General features: G+C 43.8%; 1 protein-coding gene across 1 annotated transcript; it reads right to left on the bottom strand.

The window, feature by feature from the left end:
• Positions 1 to 674: 674 nt before the first annotated feature.
• On the bottom strand, positions 675 to 14,721 carry LOC124256857. Its single transcript, XM_046690827.1, has 3 exons — positions 14,641 to 14,721; positions 9,574 to 9,784; positions 675 to 2,413 (listed from the first exon to the last, which is right to left on the bottom strand). Exons 2-3 carry the CDS (start codon positions 9,740 to 9,742, stop codon positions 1,731 to 1,733), a joined length of 852 nt encoding a protein of 283 aa, XP_046546783.1. The 5' UTR covers positions 9,743 to 9,784; positions 14,641 to 14,721; the 3' UTR covers positions 675 to 1,730.
• Positions 14,722 to 23,475: the final 8,754 nt, after the last annotated feature.

Below are 23,475 nucleotides of genomic sequence, written 5' to 3'. Positions count from 1 at the left end.
GTCATAAACCAACAAGTTTTGCTTCATTTCAGGGCCAATCACTGGCAATATATACACTCGCCCTTCTCAAACTATACAAAGCTTTAGAAAACCACATAAGATCAGGGTCCGGATTCACTAAACTTCTAAGAATTTTCTTAGATTTATGCTTAAGTTTCCTTAAGAATTCTTAGCTGAGAATTTATCTTAAGTAGCAATCCACCAAGCCACTAAGCATAAATCTTAGCTGAGATATTTTAAAATTCTTAGAATTTTCTTAGTGAGAAACGCATGGGATTATGGGATACAAATTTATGCTAAGAAAATTCTTAGTGCTAAAGTAACCTATGGAGGATTCTTAAGTTAAGAAAAAATCTTAAGCACTAAGAAGTTTGATGAATATTGCTTAAGCAAAAATCTTAGTTTTAGATAGGTTGCTATGGAAACTAGGAATTCTTACCAGACTTAAGAATTCTTAAGGCTTAAGAAAATTCTAAGAAGTTTAGTGAATCCGGCTCCAGGCCTAATTGTATTCTTTCATAACTAAAATTCAAATATTGTCTACGCTTATCAACACTGTTTAAGTGTTATCAATGATTATAACAACCCTCAGGAATTTTATAGATTGTAGATTCTAAAAATGTATGAGACCTTATCAGGCCATTTGAGAAAAAATATTTTCTTCATGTTTTTTCTTCAATCACTTCAGAGATATTTGAACACAATGATTTAATACTGTGTTCACTGCAGAAATTTAAACACAGAGCCTTAAAGCCTTTCCTAAATTGGTAAAACACATGACGTAATTCCTATTTTGGAGCGTTTGTAAAACCATAATTTTAGCTGTAACTATGGTAACATTAACAGGAATTTCGAATTCCTATTTTGGAATGTTCTGACATTTGCTGTAGATTTGGCACTAGTATTGGAATCCAAACTCCAGATAAATCTCTCAGTGCAATCATTACAGCCTTCCTCACAACTGATTCAGCATGTTTTGTAAAGAAGAAATCCGAAACTCTGTGGCAAGTTTAACAGCCTGCAGTTTCTCATCTTTGGCCCACTGCTTAGAAGTCAGCTTGGGAAAGACCTCTGATTTCACAATCTCTTGGATCAATGTTTCCCGCCCGTACATCGTACACAGATACACGATACCTTTCTGACATTTTTTGTCTCTTGCTTTGAGAACGTTTACAAGCTCATCCTTCTCTTTAAGATGCTTCACAAGAAACTCACTGTATGAATCGTCAAGAAATACTCTGTGAGAGACTATCTGCTCAATATTCCCGGCAAGGATTTCCTTCAAGAGTCGTTCAGTGAGGTATGGGAAGTATGGTGCAGAAAGCTGTATGAGGATATCCTTCTCGGGGCGTTCTGCCTCATACCGATTCGTCACCATATACTCACACAGAAAGCTAAGGCTGCATCGCTTCAAGACTTCTCGAATATGCCACTTCCCGAAACACATCATCGCTGCCTCTTCCATGTAATGATCAATGAAGCGGTAGCCTTTCTCCTTCTTGTCCCATTTCACATACACAGTGTCGATGTGTTCGCACAGATGAACCAGCGTTGATGGACAGAAGCCGTCGCGGAGAGACGTGTATTTTAGATGTTTCTTGGCCTCTTCATATTTCGGTTTTTCATCACGGAAAGCGTAGTAATCCACTGGTCTTATAATCCCGTCGCCCAGAAGCAGGAGGACCAAAACGCCCCAAACCTCTTTCTCGGTAGATGATATGGACTCCAGATCACAGGAATACCAAATAATTGGATTCATGAAAAAGCGCAATCCCCATTTTTGAAAATCTTCCACAATACAGAACTGATGGACAAGGACACAGAAGCCAATGTCCCGGGCAGTCTTCCGGGAGGTTGGTGGCGATGTCCTCGTCCAGGTTATAACAGGCAAGATGTTTCTGCAGGATCTCCTTCTTCTCAGACCAATTGAGCTTAAAGTCATCCATTGTCAGATCCAGAACATATTTCTTGAGAAACATCTGATTGTAAGTAACTCGGCTGGCCCCTTGTGAGTACAGGTGCTTCTTGGAGGTCAGAATGAGATAAATCTTCTTGGATTCCAGGAAACTTGACATATATTGTACATTTTGATGCCATTCTTGGAACATGTAATCAGCCATGCCAAGGCTCCCGAAACAATCGTCCAGCATAACAGCTAATTTCTCATCATGTTGGTGATCAAATTCCAAGACTCTATTCCAGTCTTTTGGGGAATTTATTCTCACTGCATCAATGTCTAATTCCTCGGACACTTTTTTGAGAAGGTAGCACCCGAGAGTTGTCTTGCCATCGCCGCATGCACCAGTGATGATGACGATATTGTTCTCAATGAGCATCTCATACGCCTTTTGACATGCCCGCCGCTCACAGAATCTTTCCTCAGCCAGATGGCGGTAATAGATCTCAGTCATCCCTGTTTAACATTGAAAAGTACACACATTATTGTGCAGTGTTTAAACTTGTGTTTAAAGGTAGTAGTAGAAGTAGTAGTAGCTGCTGGGGTAGTGGAAGTGTTCGTGGTAGTAACTAGTAGCAGCAGTAGTACAAGTAGTAGCACTAGTAGTAGTAGAAGTGGCAGTAGTAGTAGTAGCAGCAGTAGTAGTAGCAGTAGTAGTAGTAGCAGCAGCAGTAGTAGTAGCAGTAGTAGTAGTAGTTCTACTTGTAGCAGTGGTAGTAGGAGTATAGTAGTAGTACTAGCAGTCGTAGAAGCAGGGGCAGTGGAAGTGGTGGGGACGGTAATAGTAGTAGTAGTAGTAGAAGCAGGGGTAGTGGAAGTGTTGGTAGTGGTAGTAACAGTAGTACTAGTAGTCGTAGAAGCAGGGGGAGTGGAAGTGTTGGTAGTGGTAGTAATAGTAGTACTAGCAGTCGTAGAAATAGGGGGAGTGGAAGTGGTGGGGATGGTAGTAGTAGTAGTAGTAGTAGTAGAAGCATGGGTAGTGGAAGTGGTGGGGGTAGTAGTAGTAGTACCAGTAGTAGAGTAGAAGCAGAATTAGGTGGAAGTGATGGGGGTAGTGAAGTAGTAGTGAGTGTGGCAGCAGTAGAAGCGGCTGAGTGGAAGTGGTGGGGGTAGTAGTAGTAGTGAGTAGAAGCAGGGGTGTAGTGGAAGTGTTGGTGGGGAGTGGTAGTAATAGTAGTACTAGCAGTGGAGTAGAAACAGGGAGTGGAGTGGTGTGGGGGGTGGTAGTAGTAGTAGTAGTAGTCAGTAGAAGCAGGGGGTTGTGGAAGTGGTGGGGATGGTAGTAGTAGCAGTAGTAGTAGTAGTAGAAGCAGGGGTAGTGGAGTGGTGTTGGTGAGTGGTGGTAATAGTAGTACTAGCAGTCGTAGAAACAGGGGGAGTGGAAGTGGTGGGGATGGTAGTAGTAGTAGTAGTAGTCGTAGAAGCAGGGGTGAGTGGAAGTGGTGGGGTAGTAGTAGTAGTAGTAGAAGTGAAGTAGAAGCAGGGGGTGAGTGGAGGGTGTTGGATTGAGTAGTGAGTAGTGAGTAGTAGTAGTAGAAGCAGGGGTGAGTGGAGGGTGTTGGTGTAGTGGTAGTAATGCAGTAGTACTAGCAGTGAGTAGAAGAACAAGGGGAGTGGGTAGTGAGTAGTAGTAGAAACAGGGGTGAGGTGGAAGTGTGTGTGGTGGTGGTAATGGAGTAGTACTAGCAGTCATTAGAAACTGGGGGGGTGGAGGTGGGTGGGGATGGTGAGTAGTAGTAGTAGTAGTAAGTAGTCAGTGAAACAGGGGTGGTGGAAGTGGTGAAGGGTGAAGTGGTAGTGGTAGTGAATGGTAGTGAGTGCAGTGAGAAGCAGGGGTGGTGGAAGTGGGTGGGGATGGTGAGTAGTAGTAGTAGTAGCAGTAGGGAAACAGGGGGTGGAGTGTTGGTGGGGATGGTAGTAGTAGTAAGTAGTAATCATTAGAAGCAGGGGTTATGGAAGTGGTAGGGATGGTAGTAGTAGTAGTGGTAGCAGGGGAGGGGAAACAGGGGTGAGTGTGGAGGTGGTGGGGGTAGTAGTAGTAGTAGTGAGTAGTCACGTGAAGCAGGGGAGTGGAGTGGTGGGGGTGAGTAGTAGTGAGTAATGAAGTAGTAAGTAGAAGCAGGGGTGAGTGGAACTGGTGGGTGTAGTGGACCAGTGGTACTACTTAGTCATTAGAAGTAGGGGTAGTGGAAGTGGCTGGGGTAGTAGTAGTAGTAGTAGTAGTCGTAGAAACAGGGGTGAGTGGAAGTGGTGGGGGTAGTAGTAGTAGTGAGTGATGGTAGAAGCAGGGGTTATGGAAGCAGTGGGGGTAGTAGTAGGTAACTAGCAGTCATTAGAAGCAGGGGGAGTGGAAGTGGTGGGGTGGTAGTAGTAGTAGTAGGGAAGTGAGTAGTAGAAGTAGGGGTGGTGGAAGTGGTGGGGGTGAGTAGTAGTAGTAGTAGTAGTAGTGGGAAGGAAGGGTGAGTGGAAGTGAAGGTGGGGTTAGTAGTAGTACTGAAGTAGTCATTAGAAGCAGGGGTGAAGTGGAAGTGGTGGGGATGGTAGTAGTAGTGAAGTAGTAGTAGCAGTCGTGAAGCAGGGGTGAGTGGAAGTGGTGGGGTAGTGAAGTAGTAGTGAAGTAGTAAGTAGAAGCAGGAGGGTGAGTGGAAGTGGTGAATTAGTAGTGGTAGTAGTACTAGCAGTCAGTTAGAAGCAGGGGTAGCGGTGAGTGGAGGTGGTGGGGATGGTAGTAGTAGTAGTAGTAGTAGCAGTAGAAACAGTGGTGGAGTGGAAGTGGTGGGGATGGTGAGTAGTAGTAGAAGTGAGTCAGTAGAAGCAGGGGTTATGGAAGTGGGTGGGGGTGGTAGTAGTAGTAGTAGTAGTCGGTAGAAGCAGGGTGTGAGTGGAAGTGGTGGGGGTGGTAGTAGTAGTAGTAGTAGTAGTGCAGAGTAGAAGCAGGTGGGGGTGGAGTGGTTCGGGGTAGTAGTGAAGTAAGTGAAGTGATGTGTCGTAGAAGCAGGGGGTAGTGGATGGTAAGTGGGGGTGGTAGTAGTAGTAAATGTAGTAGAAGTAGGGATGGAACGTGGAGTGCAGGTGAAGTAAAGTAGTGGTCAGTGATGAAAGTAACAAGTAGTGGGATGGGTGAAGTAGTCAAAGCAGGAGTAGGTAGTGAAGTAGTAAGTGAGTATGATAGTCCCTATTAGAAGCAGGGGTAAGTGGGTGGTGGGGGAAGTGTAGTGGGGAAACAGGGGGAGTGGAGTGGGTGGGGGGTGGTGGTGAAAGTAAGTAGTAATGGTCAGTCGTGCAGAAAGCAGAGGGGTAGTGAGTAGTGAAGTAGTAGTGAAGTAAAGGGTGAGGTGGTAGTGGGCTAGTAGTAAGCAGGGGGTGAGTGGAAGTGGTGGGGATGGTGAGTGAGTGGTAGTGGTGAGTGACAGTAGTAGTGGTGGGGATGGTAGTGGTAGTAGAAAGCAAGGGTGGATGGAAGTGGATGGGGATGGTAGTAGTAGTAGAAGATTGGGTAGGGTGGGGGTGGTGGTGGTGGAGTAAGAAGTGAGAGTAGTGAAGTATGCGCAGGATTGGATGTGAGGAGAAGCAGGGATGGTGCAAGGGGTAGTAGGTGTTGGTAGTAGGTGATGGAAGTGGGTGAGTAGTAGTACTAGCAGTCATTAGAAACAGGGGTGGTGGAGATATGGTGGGGATGGTGGTAGTAGTAGTAGAAGGTAGCAGTCATTAGAAGCAGGGGTGAGTGGAGGTGGATGGTGGTGGGAAATGTAGTGAAGTAGTGAAGTGAAATAAAGTAGTAAGGGAAACAAAGGGTGGGTGGTGGGAGTGGTGGGGTGTGTGAGTAGTACTAGCAGTCATTAGAAGCAGGGGTGAGTGGAAGGTGGTGGGGATGGTGAAGTAGTAGTAGTAGTAGTAGGTGAAGTGAGAAACAGGGATGGTGGGAGTGCGCCAGAGGGATGGTGGTAGTAGTGAAGTAGAAGTAGTCAGTAGAAGAAGGGGTTATGGAAGTGGTGGGGTGGTAGTAGTGTAGTAGTAGTAGCAGTAGAAGCGGGTGAGTGGGAAGTGGTGGGGTAGTAGTAAGTAGTAGTAGTAGTAGTAGTAGTGTAGTGAGTAGAAGCCAGGGGGTGAGTGGGAGGTGGTTGGGGTGGTAGTAGTAGTAGTAGTAGTAGTGGTAGTGTAGTAGTAGTAGTAGTGGTAGAAGCAGGGGTGAGTGGAAGTGGTGGGGGTGGTAGGTAGTAGTGAGTAGTAGTAAGAGGTCGTGAAGCAGGGGTGGTGGGAAGTGGTGGGGGTGGTGAGTAGTAGTAGTGATGGGGGAGTCAGTAGAAGCAGGGGTAGTGGAGAGTGGTGGGGGTAGTGGTAGTAGTAGTAGTGAGTCATTAGAAGAAGCAGGGGTGAGTGGAGTGGTGGGGTAGTAGTAGTAGTAAGTCAGTAGAGAAACAGGGGTGGAAATGGAGGTGGTGGGGGTAGTAGTAGTAGTAGAAGCAGAGAAGGGGTTATGGAATTGATTATTGGGGATGGTAGTAGTAGTAGTAGTAGTAGTGGTAGTAGTAGAGGCAGGGGTGGTGGAAGTGGTGGGGGTGGTAGTAGTAGTAGTAGTCATTAGAAGCAGGGGTAGTGGAAGTGGTGGGGGGTAGTAGTTGTAGTAGTAGTGAGAGTGAGGGGTAGTAGAAGTGGTGGGGAGTAGTGGAAGTGGTAGGGGGTGGAGTAGTAGTGAGTAGTAGAAGCAGGGGGTAATGGAGTGGTGGGGGTAGTAGTAAAGTAGTAGTAACAGTGAGTCGTAGAAGCAGGGGTAGTGGAAGTGGTGGGGGTAGTAGTCGTAGAAGCAGCGGTTATGGAAGTGGTGGGGGTAGTAGTAGTAATAGTAGTCGTAGAAGCAGGGCTGGTGGAAGTGGTGGGGGTAGTAGTAGTAGAAGCAGGGTTATGGAAGTGGTAGGGGTAGTAGTAGTAGTAGTAGAAGCAGGGGTAGTGGAAGTGGTGGAGTGAGTGAGTTTAGTTTTACACCACACTCTGTAAATAACTGAGTGTGGACCAGACAATCCAATGATCAACAACATGAGCATTGATCTATACAATTGGGATACTATGACATGTGTCAACCAAGTAATCTTATGACAAGCATGGGTTACTAAAGATCAATTCTAACCCGGATCTTCACGGGTAGGAGGTGGTGGAGGTAATAGTTGGTGTAGTAGAGGTAGTGGTAGTCATATTTGTAATAGCAGCAGCAGTGGTAGTGGTTGTAGTTGTGAGTGAGTGAGTGAGTGAGTATTGCTTAAGGGTGCCTCAGCAATTTTGCAATTTTTGCAGTTGTGGTAGTAGTAGAAGTAGTAAAGTACGGTCGGAAATAGAAAAAAAAATCACATAACTGTAAATAAAATATGTTGAAAGAACCCACATCAGCCTAATTGGACGTTCAGTGGGATGTGGAATAGGATATACAGAAAAGCATGTTTACTCGTAAAATTGGGGAAAACTTGCAAAAAATATGAATAGCTGCTGAAAACAATAGATCAGACTATAGATGGCAATTAGGTCACTCAGTCTGGTAAGATGATGGACCGTCAACTCACCTGGCATAAAACGCATGTGTTGCCTACAGGCACAATGGGTCATCTCAAAGATATCTGATGCTTTTTCATGTGTGTTGAATATGTCTCATCTATTGTTTAACACTTTCACATATTAATTACATAAATTGTAGATTTAAATGTGAAAAAATAGTTTTTTTCCTATTTCTGACAGTACTTTAGATGCAGTAAAGTAGTAGTAGTAGTGGAAATTAAATAGGAACTATAGTAACTAGTGGAAACAGATTAAAATAATCATGTGAGGACCAAACAGTCATGTGCAGAGCTACAGATAACTTTTGGGTCATTTAGTTATGTACTCACTTGTGTTCATCTCAATTGGGTATCTTACTATTTCTTTGAGTAACCAAATAAATTGTACTCACCTCACTCAAACTCAATTGGGTATTTTGCCCGGTTTCCATTAAATTTGAAAATATAGTGAAGTTTAAAAGTTATTTTTTGTTATTTATATTTGATCTGTAATATGAGAAACAATAAGAAAGTCTGCAAGTTGCCAAGTTCATGTCCTGAAATAGAACCTCTCAGTATACTTCAGTTATTTTATCTATCCACCGGTACGCAAGCTAAGATTTGACATTTTTCTGTGTATGCATTTAAGATCACATTTATTGAGTATTTACAAAAATTCAAGCGTACTTGTACGCACCAGACTGAATAGAAATTGAGTTTTCACATAAATATTTGCGTAATTTACGCAGATATGCAGCTTATCGGTACCTCTGCATGTGATCAACATCATAAGAAGTTCAGTTCAGACTCAAGGAACAACGTAAACTGAGACATATATCTATATGTCAATACCTAAAGGATGTGACGGCACAGCTTTTCAATGTTGTGTGTCAAATTATGCCAAATTCTAGTATAAGATGGGTTTTCAAGTATTTTATATTGATAAATTTATAGAAACAGCATATGAGAAAATATAACTGAAATATACTTAAATGACCATGGAGGTCAAATCTAAGGCTTTTAAAAAGAATTTTATCCAAGCCTTTTTATGGCCAAATAAAAAAACTTTTAAACAGAATCAAGTCTTGTCCATCAAACCCACCCACCCACCAAAACCTAAGAAAAAGGCTTAAGTGACCCATTTTGCCAGAGAAGTGTCAGATATTGAACTCGAAAATAAATAAGATACACCGTGTTTCTTGGCAAAATCCTGATTAACTCGGACATCATCCTTTAACAGCATGGATTCTGGCACCACTGAGTACAAAGAAGAGGCATCTTTGTGGGCAACCTTTGAGTAGCGGATGAGGGTTATTTCAATAAAACCAATTATTCTTTTGTCCACATTATAATTTGTTTTAAATCACCACCATCACCTTCACACACACACTGATAGATACACAGAGTCAAAGTCAAAGTCAAAAGAATTTATTGGAGTCTAGACCCAAGGCTGGTGAATTATGGCATCCATTTACCAATTATTTCATTAGTAGAGGACCAAGTAAGTACAAGCACCAGTCCACACAGTGATAACACGATGAGGGGAAAATACCATTGATTGGAAGGATAATAATATATGGATGAACAACTTGTTTATTACAGTGAGAGCGACGCTTCGGTGTGGGTTCTAACACTGTTATCAAGGAAGTGAGTGAGTGAGTGAGTTTAGTTTTATGCCGCACTCAGAAATATACCAGCTATATGGCGGCGGTCTGTAAATAATCAAGTCTGTACCAGACAATCCAGTGATCAACAGCATGAGCATCGATCTGCGCACTTGGGAACCGATGACATGTGTTAAGCACGTCAGCGAGTCTGACCACCCGATCCCATTAGTCGCCTCTTACGACAAGCATGGGTTACTGAAGATCAATTCTAACCCGGACCTTCGCAGGTTATCAAGGAAGTGACAGGGATGAGAATGGTGTAAAAAGAGAAAAATGAGGCCGGGGTGTTAGGAGCCATAGGTCCCCATGCCAGATCAAATGACCCCAGTGCAATCAAACTTGACAAATCCGTGAAATTCCGCGGAAAATTCTCATCCCTACAGTGAAAGAAGTTACCATTGCTTTGACCAAAAATCACTTCACTTACTTTTAATGCCATTGAAAGTTGCCGACTTAGGGGACCGGTACTTTTTTATGTCCCCATCCTCAGTCAGTTGAGTGGCGTGTATAGTGACGAGACGAGTCTCCACCTCCATGTCCTCTTCGTCCATCCACTGCTGGGGCTGGGGCTGCTGGGGGCTGGGGCTGAGGCACATACTGATTCTGTGACTGTACCGTTCTCCCCATCAGCTCTCGTGCTGAAGGTAACAGTAATGTTGTACACTAGACCGGTGCTTGTTTTGGGATCTTATAAATCAACTTATGTCTCATGATCTGTCATATTTCAAACTGACTGACTGAGTATGGTTTTACGCCGTTTTTAGCAATATTCAAGCAATATCACAGAAATGGGCTTCACAAATTGTACCCATGTGGGGAATCGAACCCTTCAGCATGACGAGCGAACGCTTTAACCACTAGGCTACCCCAACGCCCCTCATATTTCAAAACTGTCCTTATTAGATGCGGTACTGGGAACCTATTCTGGCTGGACAAGCATGAGTCACACATTTGAGGTCTAGTGAATGAGTGAGTTGGGTTTTACGCCCCTTCTAGCAATATTCCAACAATATTGCAGGTGATACCAGAAATGGGCTTCACACACTGAGCGTGATGAGCGACCATTTTCACCACTAAGCTACGCCACAGTCCTCAATACCTAGACTCATGCTGATCTCCCTGTGGGAATCCAGGAGCAGAATAGGTCCCATCTACCACATGCTTGTCCAGCTCTAGCATCCTGAACACAAGAAATCCCCAGTAGCAGAATAGGTCCAATCTACCCCATGCTTGTCCAGCTCTAGCATCCTGAACACAACAAATCCCCAGTAGCAGAATAGGTCCCATCTACAACATGCTTGTCAAGCTCTAGCATCCTGAACACAACAAATCCCCAGTAGCAGAATAGGTCCCATCTACCACATGCTTGTCAAGCTCTAGCATCCTGAACACAAGAAATCCCCAGTAGCAGAATAGGTCCAATCTACCCCATGCTTGTCCAGCTCTAGCATCCTGAACACAACAAATCCCCAGTAGCAGAATAGGTCCCATCTACCCCATGCTTGTCCAGCTCTAGCATCCTGAACACAACAAATCCCCAGTAGCAGAATAGGTCCCATCTACCACATGCTTGTCCAGCTCTAGCATCCTGAACACAACAAATCCCCAGTAGCAGAATAGGTCCCATCTACCACATGCTTGTCAAGCTCTAGCATCCTGAACACAAGAAATCCCCAGTAGCAGAATAGGTTCCATCTACCCCATGCTTGTCCAGCTCTAGCATCCTGAACACAACAAATCTCCAGTAGCAGAATAGGTCCCATCTACCCCATGCTTGTCAAGCTCTAGCATCCTGAACACAACAAATCCCCAGTAGCAGAATAGGTCCCATCTACCACATGCTTGTCAAGCTCTAGCATCCTAAACACAAGAAATCCCCAGTAGCAGAATAGGTCCCATCTACCACATGCTTGTCAAGCTCTAGCATCCTGAACACAACAAATCCCCAGAAGCAGAATAGGCCACATCTAGCCCATACTTGTCCAGCTCTAGGATCCTGAACACAACAAATCCCCAGTAGCAGAATAGGTCCCATCTACCCCATGCTTGTCAAGCTCTAGCATCCTGAACACAACAAATCCCCAGAAGCAGAATAGGCCACATCTACCCCATACTTGTCCAGCTCTAGGATCCTGAACACAACAAATCCCCAGTAGCAGAATAGGTCTCATCTACCACATGCTTGTCAAGCTCTAGCATCCTGAACACAACAAATACCCAGAAGCAGAATAGGTCCAGCTCTAGGATCTACCCCATAGCAGAATAGGTCCCATCTACCACATGCTTGTCAAGCTCTAGCATCCTGAACACAAGAAATCCCCAGTAGCAGAATAGGTTCCATCTACCCCATGCTTGTCCAGCTCTAGCATCCTGAACACAACAAATCTCCAGTAGCAGAATAGGTCCCATCTACCCCATGCTTGTCAAGCTCTATAGCATCCTGAACACAGCATCCTAGCAGAATAACACAATGCTTGTCAAGCTCTAATCCTAAAACACAAGAAATCCCCAGTAGCAGAATAGGTCCCATCTACCACATGCTTGTCAAGCTCTAGCATCCTGAACACAACAAATCCCCAGAAGCAGAATAGGGCCACATCTACCCCATACTTGTCCAGCTCTAGGATCCTGAACACAACAAATCCCCAGTAGCAGAATAGGTCCCATCTACCCCATGCTTGTCAAGCTCTAGCATCCTGAACACAACAAATCCCCAGAAGCAGAATAGGCCACATCTACCCCATCCAGCTCTAGGATCCTGAACACAACAAATCCCCAGTAGCAGAATAGGTCTCATCTACCACATGCTTGTCAAGCTCTAGCATCCTGAACACAACAAATCCCCAGAAGCAGAATAGGCCACATCTACCCCATACTTGTCCAGCTCTAGGATCCTGAACACAACAAATCCCCAGTAGCAGAATAGGTCCCATCTACCCCATGCTTGTCAAGCTCTAGCATCCTAAACACAAGAAATCCCCAGTAGCAGGTCCCATCTACCACATGCTTGTCAAGCTCTAGCATCCTGAACACAACAAATCCTAAACCAGAAGCAGAATAGGCCACATCTACCCCATACTTGTCCAGCTCTAGCATCCTGAACACAACAAATCTCCCCAGTAGCAGAAATAGGGTCCCATCTACCACATGCTTGTCCAGCTCTAGCATCCTGAACACAACAAATACCCAGAAGCAGAATAGGCCACATCTACCCCATACTTGTCCAGCTCTAGGATCCTGAACACAACAAATCCCCAGTAGCAGAATAGGTCCCATCTACCCCATGCTTGTCAAGCTCTAGCATCCTAAACACAAGAAATCCCCAGTAGCAGAATAGGTCCCATCTACCACATGCTTGTCAAGCTCTAGCATCCTGAACACAACAAATCCCCAGAAGCAGAATAGGCCACATCTACCCCATACTTGTCCAGCTCTAGCATCCTGAACACAACAAATCCCCAGTAGCAGAATAGGGTCCCATCTACCACATGCTTGTCCAGCTCTAGGATCCTGAACACAACAAATCCCCAGTAGCAGAATATGGTCCCATCTATCCCCAGAAACATGCTTGTCCAGCTCTAGGATCCTGAACACAACAAATCCCCAGTAGCAGAATAGGTCCCATCTACCACATGCTTGTCCAGCTCTATCCTGAACACAACAAATCCCAGTAGCAGAATAGGTCCCATCTACCACATGCTTGTCCAGCTCTAGCATCCTAAACACAACAAATCCCCAGTAGCAGAATAGGTCCCATCTACCCCATGCTTGTCAAGCTCTAGCATCCTGAACACAACAAATCCCCAGAAGCAGAATAGGCCACATCTACCCCATACTTGTCCAGCTCTAGGATCCTGAACACAACAAATCCCCAGGAGCAGAATAGGTCCCATCTACCCCATGCTTGTCCAGCTCTAGGATCCTGAACACAACAAATCCCCAGTAGCAGAATAGGTCCCATCTACCCCATGCTTGTCCAGCTCTAGCATCCTAAACACAACAAATCCCCAGTAGCAGAATAGGTCCCATCTACCACATGCTTGTCCAGCTCTAGCATCCTAAACACAACAAATCCCCAGTAGTAGAATAGGTCCCAGCTACCCCATGCTTGTCAAGCTCTAGGATCCTGAACACAACAAATCCCCAGTAGCAGAATAGGTCCCATCTACCCCATGCTTGTCCAGCTCTAGCATCCTAAACACAAGAAATCCCCAGAAGCAGAATAGGTCCCATCTACCCCATACTTGTCCAGCTCTAGCATCCTAAACACAACAAATCCCCAGTAGTAGAATAGGTCCCATCTACCCCATGCTTGTCAAGCTCTAGGATCCTGAACACAACAAATCCCCAGGAGCAGAATAGGTCCCATCTACCCCATGCTTGTCAAGCTCTAGGATCCTGAACACAACAAATCCCCAAGAGCAGAATAAGTCCAATCTACCCCATGCTTGTCCAGCTCTAGGATCCTAAACACAACTAATCCCCAGAAGCAGAATAGGTCCCATCTACCCCATGCTTGTCCAGCTCTAGCATCCTGAACACAACAAATCCCCAGGACCAGAATAGGTCCCATCTACCCCATGCTTGTCCAGCTCTAGCATCCTGAACACAACAAATCCCCAGGATCCCATGTTTATCACCATGTCAGGATACAGGGGGAAATTAAGTCCCCAGAGCCTTATTCTCTGTTTTGGGAATCAGATGTCAGACCTTGTACATGCGTCCAGGATTTCACGTGTGTTTGCCTGTGGGATTCTGCCAAGAACAGATCCCCAGTACTGCATGCTTGTCTGCCTTTGGTCAACGTAAGACCAAACTCACCATTGGTATTGTTTTATTTGGAATGGCCCTATCTATCGTGTGAGTGAATGAACTTTTACACTGCTTTAAGCATTATTCCAACAGGACCGAGATGAGGGAATCAACAAAAGGATCACAACCGAGATGGCTGGCGCTTTAACCACTAGGCCACTTACAACCACAATGTGTTTGTTATATAGATAAATTTCAGCTGTATGAGAAAGGCCTATAATAATGGACTAAACAAACCAGTGATTGAAGTTGTGAGTAAAGCACCAAGTGTTCAGAGTATGACGAGGTGTAATATATCAAGTCTGGACCAGACAATCCAGTGATCAACAACATGAGCATCGATCTACGCAATTGGGATACGATGGCCTGTGTCTGACTACCCGATCCCTTTGACAAGCACGGGTTGCTGAAGACCAGTTCTAACATGGATCTTCACAGTTTCCCCTTGGTACCACAGGCCCTCACGTCCTTGTGAGGATTAAAGATTTAAAAAATTGAGATGATCCCTGACTCGGAATGCTTCACAGTACAATAAATCATGACATGATGTATTGTTCTGTGAAGTATTTGAGTCGGGGTCATCTCAAAAACAATATGTTTTTAATCCTTAATACTCGCAAAGACAAGAGGGCCTGTGCTTGGTACAACTACTATACACCATTGTCATATATATATGACTTACCGACTTGGTCTACTAGGCTCATCTGTGTAGCCTGCTGCAGGTTGACAGAGTTGTTGTATGTCTGGCCAGGCTGGCTGAAAGATTGACACTGACATATATACACTGTTCTGTGACAAGTCTCTTCGTATTTGATATTTTAGCCGTATGCACTGCGCAAGCTTTTGTGTCACATTGCACCGGGAGCAGCTTCTTTCAGGTTTCGGTTTGTGATCGCAGCAGCAATATTTTTCTTTAAAAAAAGTTTGGTTTTTAAAGGCTTTGCCATCCTCGATAATCTCCAGGGTATACATTATGATCACTCTCCACTATACCCTGGATGCACTATACCCCAATAATTTTATTACCTCCCTTTGCTGGCTCTGCATTCGTTACATCCGAGCTGCCACCGTTACATCAGAGCTTGCCAGTGTCAACAAAGCTAGTTTGTTTGCAGTGCCATTTAGATTTTTGGGGAAATAATACAGACAAATTGACAAATCTGAAACTTTAAAAAAATATGTGAAAGAACTCCTACTTCTTTCAGAGTACCTGTGCATCAATTGTGGTGCAAAGTTTAAACGGTTAGATAATTTAAGAAGCGAAAGTGAGTTGTGATTGGTTTGCTCAACTTCCCTGCGTAGACACCTGCTTGGATAAAATTCCAGCAATGGGAGGTAATAAACTATCGGACCAAGCCGTTGATGCATCCAGGGTATAGTGGAGAGTGATCGTAACGTATACCCTGGAGATTATCGAGGATGATGCATTGCATGCCACAGTTAGTCCCCCATGGTGTAAGTTAACTCTAAATATGTTTAATAATGTTTTGCAGTACAATTTAATCCATATTTTAATCATTTAATCCAGGGTATAAAACTCCCAAAAAATTCAGCCAGACCGCAGGGCTTGTTAGATGTAAAAACTTGCCAGCCCTGAACAAAACCTACCTGCCCGCAAATAATTAAGGTTTCTCATCCCATCAGAATTCATCAGAGCTACAGATAACTTTTTTGGTCATTGAGTTATGTACTCGCTTGTGTTCATCTCAATTGGGTATCCTAATTTTCCTTTGAGTAACCAAATAAATTGTACCCACCTCACTCAAACCAAATAGGGTATTTTACCATTGCCAAGTTCATGTGCTGAAATAGAACCTCTCAATATACCTCAGTTATTGTATCTATCCTCAATAACCTTCATCTGTAGCACATGGGTCTGCTTGCTCCGAATTACATTTTTGTGTGTACGCATGTAAGATCAAAGTCACTGTGTATTTACAAAATTCAAGCATGCTTGTACGCAATAGACTTAATAGGAATTTTGTTTTCACATAAATATTTGCGTAATTTACGCAGCAGAGCTTATCTGTACCTCTGATTCATCTTGAAAATTTTTAACTATAAATTGTATATTTATATACTTATCCTATCTCACGGTATGCACCTCTCCTCTTCTTCTACGGTCATGTGTGGAAACGTGCTGTAGGCTAAGTTGAACCAAATCTTACTGGACACCTGACCTCTGCCCCAACTCCGATATCAGCATCTGTAAATCATCTCAATAAGCCGCTAAAGCACGCAGATCGCTCAGATGATCACGTGATGACCTGTGCCTGTAATTCTCGTCTTGGAGCTTCCAGTAATCTGTGATGTGGGGCAGGTTGGGTGGGTATGCATCGCATGAGATAGGATAAGTATATAAATATACAATTTATAGTTAAAATTTTCAAATTTTTAAACTTATTCTATCTCACGGTATGCATAATGCCATGGTTGGCAGGAGGGCCGCAGATTACCCTATCAATACGACAACTGTGAAGACGCATAACACAAGGAGGCCAGGAGAAAGCACCAACTCCCGATATTCAAACTCAAAACTTGTGATGGGTTTCTTCAGATACCCCCTTGGCTTACACAGCACAAAAACTACGCTGGGCGCTCCTGAATTAATGTGGTTTTAAGCCGCAACTTTTGACAAGCAAAAGGACGCAGTTTGGTAAAGTAGAAGACCTTAATCTGGCCAGTCGCTGCTTCAAAACTACCCCCCACAGACATACGCTAGAAGGCGGTGAAAGAGGGAATAGCCCGGTTGCTCAACCAGTTTAAAATGCAGTACCAATCCCCCTAACTTACCAAAGGTGAGAAAGGACTTAGGAGCAGAACGCTGCGAAAACCATGTAGGTAATCGGAAATCAACACTTCACTGACGTAATTGCTCAAAGAGTAGAGGTCAGTAAGTGGAGTGTCGACGATCTCTGCAGGTAGAACAAGACTGGCCTCACAGTCTATCCAGTCATAGCTATAACAGTGCAGACACGCCTTAGGTGAGAATGATCTAAGCCCAAATGAAAAAAGTACCAAGACATGGATTACATCGATATCTTTTATTATGTACAGAGCAAAACCAACCAAAGAAGGATTGCGTCATCTGCGAACACGGGCCGATGACAATTGCTGTGCGAGGACCAAGGGGCCGAATTGATGTAGACCTTCCACATCTGTAACCCAGAGATCTCGCAGGTAGTGTGAAGTGAACACAGTATCTGATTTCTCAAAAACAGAGGCAGCTGATGGTTGAACTGGGTGGCGAATAGATCCACTGTCGCAGGAAGGCAGAAGGTCTGGAACTCCTGTGGATGTAATTTCCACTCTGTTGGGGAGGGACGACTTGGCTGGGACAGAGACTCCGCGATGACATTCTTCAGCCCTGGAATATGGTTGGCTCGCACAGAGATGTTGAGAGAGTCCGCCAGGTCGAAGAACTGTTGTGTTCACTGCAGGAGTTGAGGAGACCCCGTTGACCCCATCCTGTTGATGTGCCACACAACTGCTGCGTTGTTCGATCTGACCATGAGGGAAGTTGCTCGTAGGACATCGTGTCAGTGAATGATTGAAAGAATCACCGCCCTGAACTCCAGAACGTTGATGTGGCAGGCGTGATCTGCCAGAGACCACTGCCCTGCCACTTGCTGATCGAGAAGGTAAGCCCCCCACCTGTGTAGAGATGCATCCACATATAGGGGGAACGAACGGCCCTAAGCAAACTCCACCGCAAACGTTCAGCTCTTCCATCTACCACAGGAGATGGGGATGGAGCTCCGGAGGCAGAGTGATCAAGGCAAGCTGATCGCCCACTCTGATGTCGCCAGTTGAAAACTGAGAGTCAAGTTGCAGTTCAGCTGAGCGTCAATGCCTCAGCTGACGTCAAGGGGCACTGACGAAGTGTCCTGGGTTGTGCAAATGCAAGGGGAACCAATCAATGTACCTTGCAGAAACAATTCCTCGGGACAAACAGTTTGTTGACCTCTGTCGAACACCGCTTCAATGAATTGAAGACAGCGAGTAGGGACTAGTTTCGACTTCTGCAGATTGACTAACCAGCCTAATTGGTGAAGAAGCTGCATCGCGAACTGCATGTGATGAAGCAGAAGGGCATGATCGGTCTGTGCCTAAATGCAGTCATCGATGTAAGCTTCTAAAATATCCTCTTGTGATGGAGGAAACTGCTGATAGGCTTCGTCACCCGTGTAAACAGCCATGGGGCTGAAGAAATTCCAAACGGGAGGACATGCCACAGATAGTGGGTGCCCTCGAAGACAAACCGAAGGAACTTGCGATGGGCCGGGAAGACCGGGATGTGGAGGTACGCATCCTGTAGGTCGAGGCTGACCATGTAGTCTACCAGTTTGATAATGGTCTTGAGGAGGGCCACTGACACCATGCGAAAATGGGGCGGAGGCTGCAGAAACATCTCGTTGAAGAAAATATTAGTCTTAACTTGTCCAAATCCTTCTTGGGAACCAGAAAGATTGGAAAGTAGAATCCCGGGTAGACCGGGGCAGGGCCCAGGGATTCGATCGCAGGTTTCTGGAGTAAGGTGTTTATCGTGGATCGTAGAACAGCCGTTTGCTGAGCGGGATACGTTCTATGATCCGGAAGTAAAGTCAGAGGAATATTGCCGATGATCGGAAGCTGAAACTCCTTGGACAAAGTGGAGAGAACGTAAGGGTCGTCCAAGATGGTCCAATTGGGAGCATAAATCCCAAGTCTTCCACCTACTGGGGAAGTCTGGATGGGCATGACTGGGGGTGGAAGGGCACAACTGAGGTAAGAATCAGACGCCTCATCTAGGAAATCCTCATTGGGAGACAGGGACTTCGAACGTTGAACCGCAGTTTTCTTACAGCGTTTTGTCTTAGGACGTTTAGACGCAGACGGACCCTCAGATGTTTTACAACGGTCCCTATCTGATATGCATCTACAAGCTACCCGGTGATATTCAGAGAAAGCATCATCGTCGAGGTCAGCACAAAAAGTGCAACGGTGAGACCAATCAAAACGACCTCAACAATCTACACATAAAGCATGTGGATCTGCCGCCGAGAAGTTACTGTTACAATTGTCACAATGTTTGCACTTCTTAGAAACATTACGATTCGATCTACCCATGTTAAAAACAATTAAACTTTCTCTGAGACAAGCACACATCCACACGACGTAGCGACAAGAAAGAGAATGACAGTCACAGGTCGTTAGTGATCATCTGAGCGATCTGCACGCTTATTGAAATGATTGACAGGTGCTGATATTGAAGTGGGGGCAGAGGTCACGTGGTCAGAGGCCAGTAAGATTTGATTTAACTTTGCCTACAGCACATTTCCACACATGGTCATAGAAGAAGAGGAGAGGTGCATTCTGTGAGATAGGATAAGTTTAAAAAAATTATTTTTACGAGTGAATTAGTAATGATTTCTTATCCTGAAATATCATTCATATATGTATCTAAATTTTAACCCCAGCATGGGGCAGGTGAATTTGAGACATCCTGGCAGTCCATGTTGAAAATAACCCGTCCCAGGCGGTCGGGCGGGCGGGCAGGTATTTTGAATGTTTAATGTAAATTTGGTAAGGATTTCTGTCAGACTTTTTCAAAGTTCATGCCATGTGGTTTTCAAACTCAGGGGTGGAAATAACCCATTGCCAGATGTCCCAGTTCAGTGTTTGTTTCTCACGGGCAAACAAATTTGTATATCACGCTGTACCGGTGTCCAGTTGACTTTCCAATGTTAATTATGTTGTTTATTTAAAAAATGAACAGGAAAATCAGCCAGTATAGTGGAAACATTATCAGGGCAAGTGATTTTACATGTGCTGCTGTACCGGGAGTACATCAGCAATTTTAAAGTTATTTCCATCCCTGAAACTGATAGAAGCATTCATAAAATCTCTTTCTATCTACAAACTGTGGCTAGGAAAAAGTGTGTATATTTTGGCTCGTCTGTTTGGATTGTGATATTGTTTTGTTTGGGCAATGTAAGTTATTATCTTTTTTGTTAATTGTAGCGATTTACCAATTAATGTCAATAATAACCCTAGGCAATGCTGTCAAAACAATAAAATCTGGAATAAAAGCTTACAGCACATATATTGTAAAGCCAATAGTTCCACTATGTTTAAATGTGCTCCTTGGCATGTATGTTAAGTGAATGAGTGAGTATGATTTTACCTCGCTTTTAGCAATACTGCAGCAATAACACGGCGGGGGACACCAGAAATTGGCTTCACACATTGTACCCATGTGGGGAATCGAACCCGGGTTTTCGGCTTGACGAGGGAACGCTTTAACCACTAGGCTACCCCACCACCCCCATGCCGCAAGACAATCCTGTAAGATGTTCACAAGTTCTGGTGTGATTGCCTCTGTGATATCAAGGACAAAGCATTTATTTGCTGAGTAGAAGTGATGGAGTTTGGTATTTAAATGTGGAATTGTTTTTCAGTGGGCTAGAACAACAATAACAAAACTGTCAAAAGTCTGGAATAGTACATTCAGCCACACACAGAGGTGCAAGCATGTTGCTGTATTTGTGCATCAATCAACACAACCTTAAACCCCAGTTCACCTGTCCCTGGAATAGCCACAATTCTAAAACAATTAAATAATAAAAAGTGTGCTTTATCTGTTTTTCCTCTCGACCTGCTCAAATGCCAATATCTGCCCAAAGTCATGAAACAAAAAGTCACCAAATTGTTCCAAGTTGGATTTTGAAAATTTGTCAGATGATTTTATAAAAGCACACCTAACACTAATGCTCTGAGGCAACGTGTGCATTTCATTGATAACAGAACCAGTAAAGAGGTTCCAGCATTATTTATACACATTTGCACTGAATGAAATTCACAAGATTTGAATAGAACAAGATTGTATTTTAGTATTTTCAAATTTGTCGTTACAGCCTTAGTATTTTCAAATTTGTCTGGCGACCACTGAGTTTAGATGAGATTTAGATCAAGAAAAATCCTAAAATAAGAAAGTTATGTTTTAAAAATTAATACAACATTTAGATACTCCAACACTTTACCTATGGGGTACATTTTGCCATGCAGCTGAATATTTACCTGGTGAAAATTTGCCCCATCTAATAATCACTGAGGGTTGTCAGTTTTGACATCAGTTAATGAGACTCTCCTGGACCGGATGTTCATAGTTATGCTATTTTGTTTGGGGTATTGGTTGTCCTAAAATAAGAAAGTTCCATCTTAACACCTTTCAACATTTGGTTACATATTTCTTAACAAAATATATATACAACATTTAGTTACCATCTATCAACATTTTTTACATAAAGTCTAACACCTTGCAATATCTGCAACACCTTTCAGCTTTACCATGTACAGTCTTGGGTTACATTACAATAACACCTTTCAGCATTTTATGAACTAATTAATTTTCAGAAAAATTACGTAATTTATCTTTTCAGAACAATTTCAATTTTCAATGACAATTATTTGAAAAGTCAGTTGCAAGTATATGAATTCTGCATTCAGGCTAGTCCACCAAGGAGCCACAAATAGTTGCAATATTTCTGAAGGAATCACCTACAGAATGTAATGATTCTGTTTGTAGAATCCAAAATCTTCCAGACATTTGAGAGTGTCATGTAAATATATCAGGTCTGGACCTGACACAGTGACTGACTCACGAGCATTAGTCTCCACAATATGGATACAATGGCCTGTACTTACCGCAGAAAGTGGATTGTAACACAGTGCCTTGGAACCCCAAAATCAGGCATCAAACTATAGATACTGTCACTGTATAAAAGTGACAGCATATATCATGCCTGTTTTGGGTGTGGTTTTTTTGCGTTACAAGCCACAAGGGCTTGTTTGTAAAGGAGACTGACAACAAAACACTGTCATAGATGGGGTCTTAATATTATATACAAAAATGCCATAAAAGACTTTTTCGTTACAAGGACTATACAAGTACTGTATTTGCTGAGGGCTTGTGTCTTCGCATGCTCGATTTTGAATCACTTATTTACCTGATTTCCTATACGATTAGGAAATATTTCCGCCCGTAACCCCCGTAGTCGTTTTAATCATTATATGCCTAAGAATATACGCCTATGTCTTTTTTATAAACAGCCTGTACCTAACCCTAAAATCTAAACCCGAACCTAACCCTAAACCCTCGAAATAATCCTAATAAATAGAATACATTTCAAGCGAGGGTTACGGGCGGAACTCATACCTGCGATGAACCCGTTCTAATCGTAAGGTGAATGAATATCTGTGACAAAGTATCTGTTGTCACGGATAATGTAAGGAAAGCCCAGACAAGTTTGTGTCGAAACTGAAACCAGCTCCCCTCAAACATAAATCTGGCGTTAATAAACTATAACCATAATTGTATATACTTTACGACAGTTCATATATATCACTGCCAATTAATGAAACATGTCTGTACTAATTACCGCTCAACAAGGTATAAAATTGTTCCAGTGCTCAGCAGACGATAAACGTTGGTTTATTGCACCCAGCCTTCCTTCCTGAGAAAAAGGGGGAATCCCCTGAGCTTGGCTCTGTCTCTATTTCATAAACGCCGGAGCGCAAAGGTGGTTAAGAACTAGTAAGACATAAAACATATAAAACTTGGATTTTAGTACGAATGCGGATTGCTATGATTGGCCAACTCTTGCTGAAAGGCATAGTGACTGACTTCAAAGATCACACTTTTATGACAGAATTGAGATTATGTACTGCCTTTTATCTGCGCCCAATGATATGAAACTGGAAAATTCTGCGAACTCGGTGTCTTGTTGAACATGTTTTGTATGACGGTTATCACAGTGCATCACAAGCATTAATGAAGGAATATTTGCACTGTATGACATGGATGGACATTGGACAATTACGACTTTTCCGATGTGAAAATATATAATTCAGTTTCACACGTTTAAGTCATTATTTCCTTGATTTGTTTTCATAGAACATTGTGACCTTCACTGTCGGTTTGGGGGCGGTGGGGTAGCCTATAGTGGTAAAAGCGTTGGCGCGTCACGCCGAAGACCCGGGTTCGAATCCCCACATGGGTACAATGTGTGAAGCCCATTTCTGGTGTTCCCCGCCGTGATGTTGCTGGAATATTGCTAAAAGCGGCGTAAAACCAAACTCAGTCAGTCAGTCAGTCAGTCAGTCACTGTCGGTTTACTGTTCCATGTTGCTCGCTTTCAAGTTCAGAGGTGGGAACCCGGTCGGATGAGCGGATAATGAGACTGTTAACCTTCTAGTGCCTTCTACAACGCAAAGGTTGGATACTCCCAGGGAGCTGAGAATGAAAATCAAGTGAACACCGATTCAGTGACTTGGGTGTTTCGCCGCTTTTAGCAATATTCCAGCAATATCACTGCGGGGGACACCAGAAATGAACTTCACACATTTTGCCCACGTGGGGAATCGAACCTGGGCCTCCGGCATGACGAGCGAACGCCTTAACCAGAAGACTACCCTCTACCCCGTCGTGCTTTGACTCTTTGGATTTGGTGCGCTATACATTTGCTTATTATTATTG

Source organism: Haliotis rubra, unplaced genomic scaffold (genome assembly GCF_003918875.1).
Source record: "Haliotis rubra isolate DU_JTF1 unplaced genomic scaffold, ASM391887v1 Scf640, whole genome shotgun sequence".
NCBI lineage: Eukaryota > Metazoa > Mollusca > Gastropoda > Lepetellida > Haliotidae > Haliotis > Haliotis rubra.
Note: the sequence above shows the minus strand (reverse complement) of the source record. Positions and strands in the feature narration are given on the sequence as shown.

Excerpts from the sequence above, each read along its gene's own strand:
- LOC124256857 (XM_046690827.1), bottom strand. The coding sequence starts at position 9,742 with ATGTGCCTCAGCCCCAGCCCCCAGCAGCCCCAGCCCCAGCAGTGGATG. Across the intron at positions 2,414-9,573 it reads AACTTTCAATGGCATTAAAA|GGATGACTGAGATCTATTAC; the intron begins GTAAGTGAAGTG and ends AATGTTAAACAG.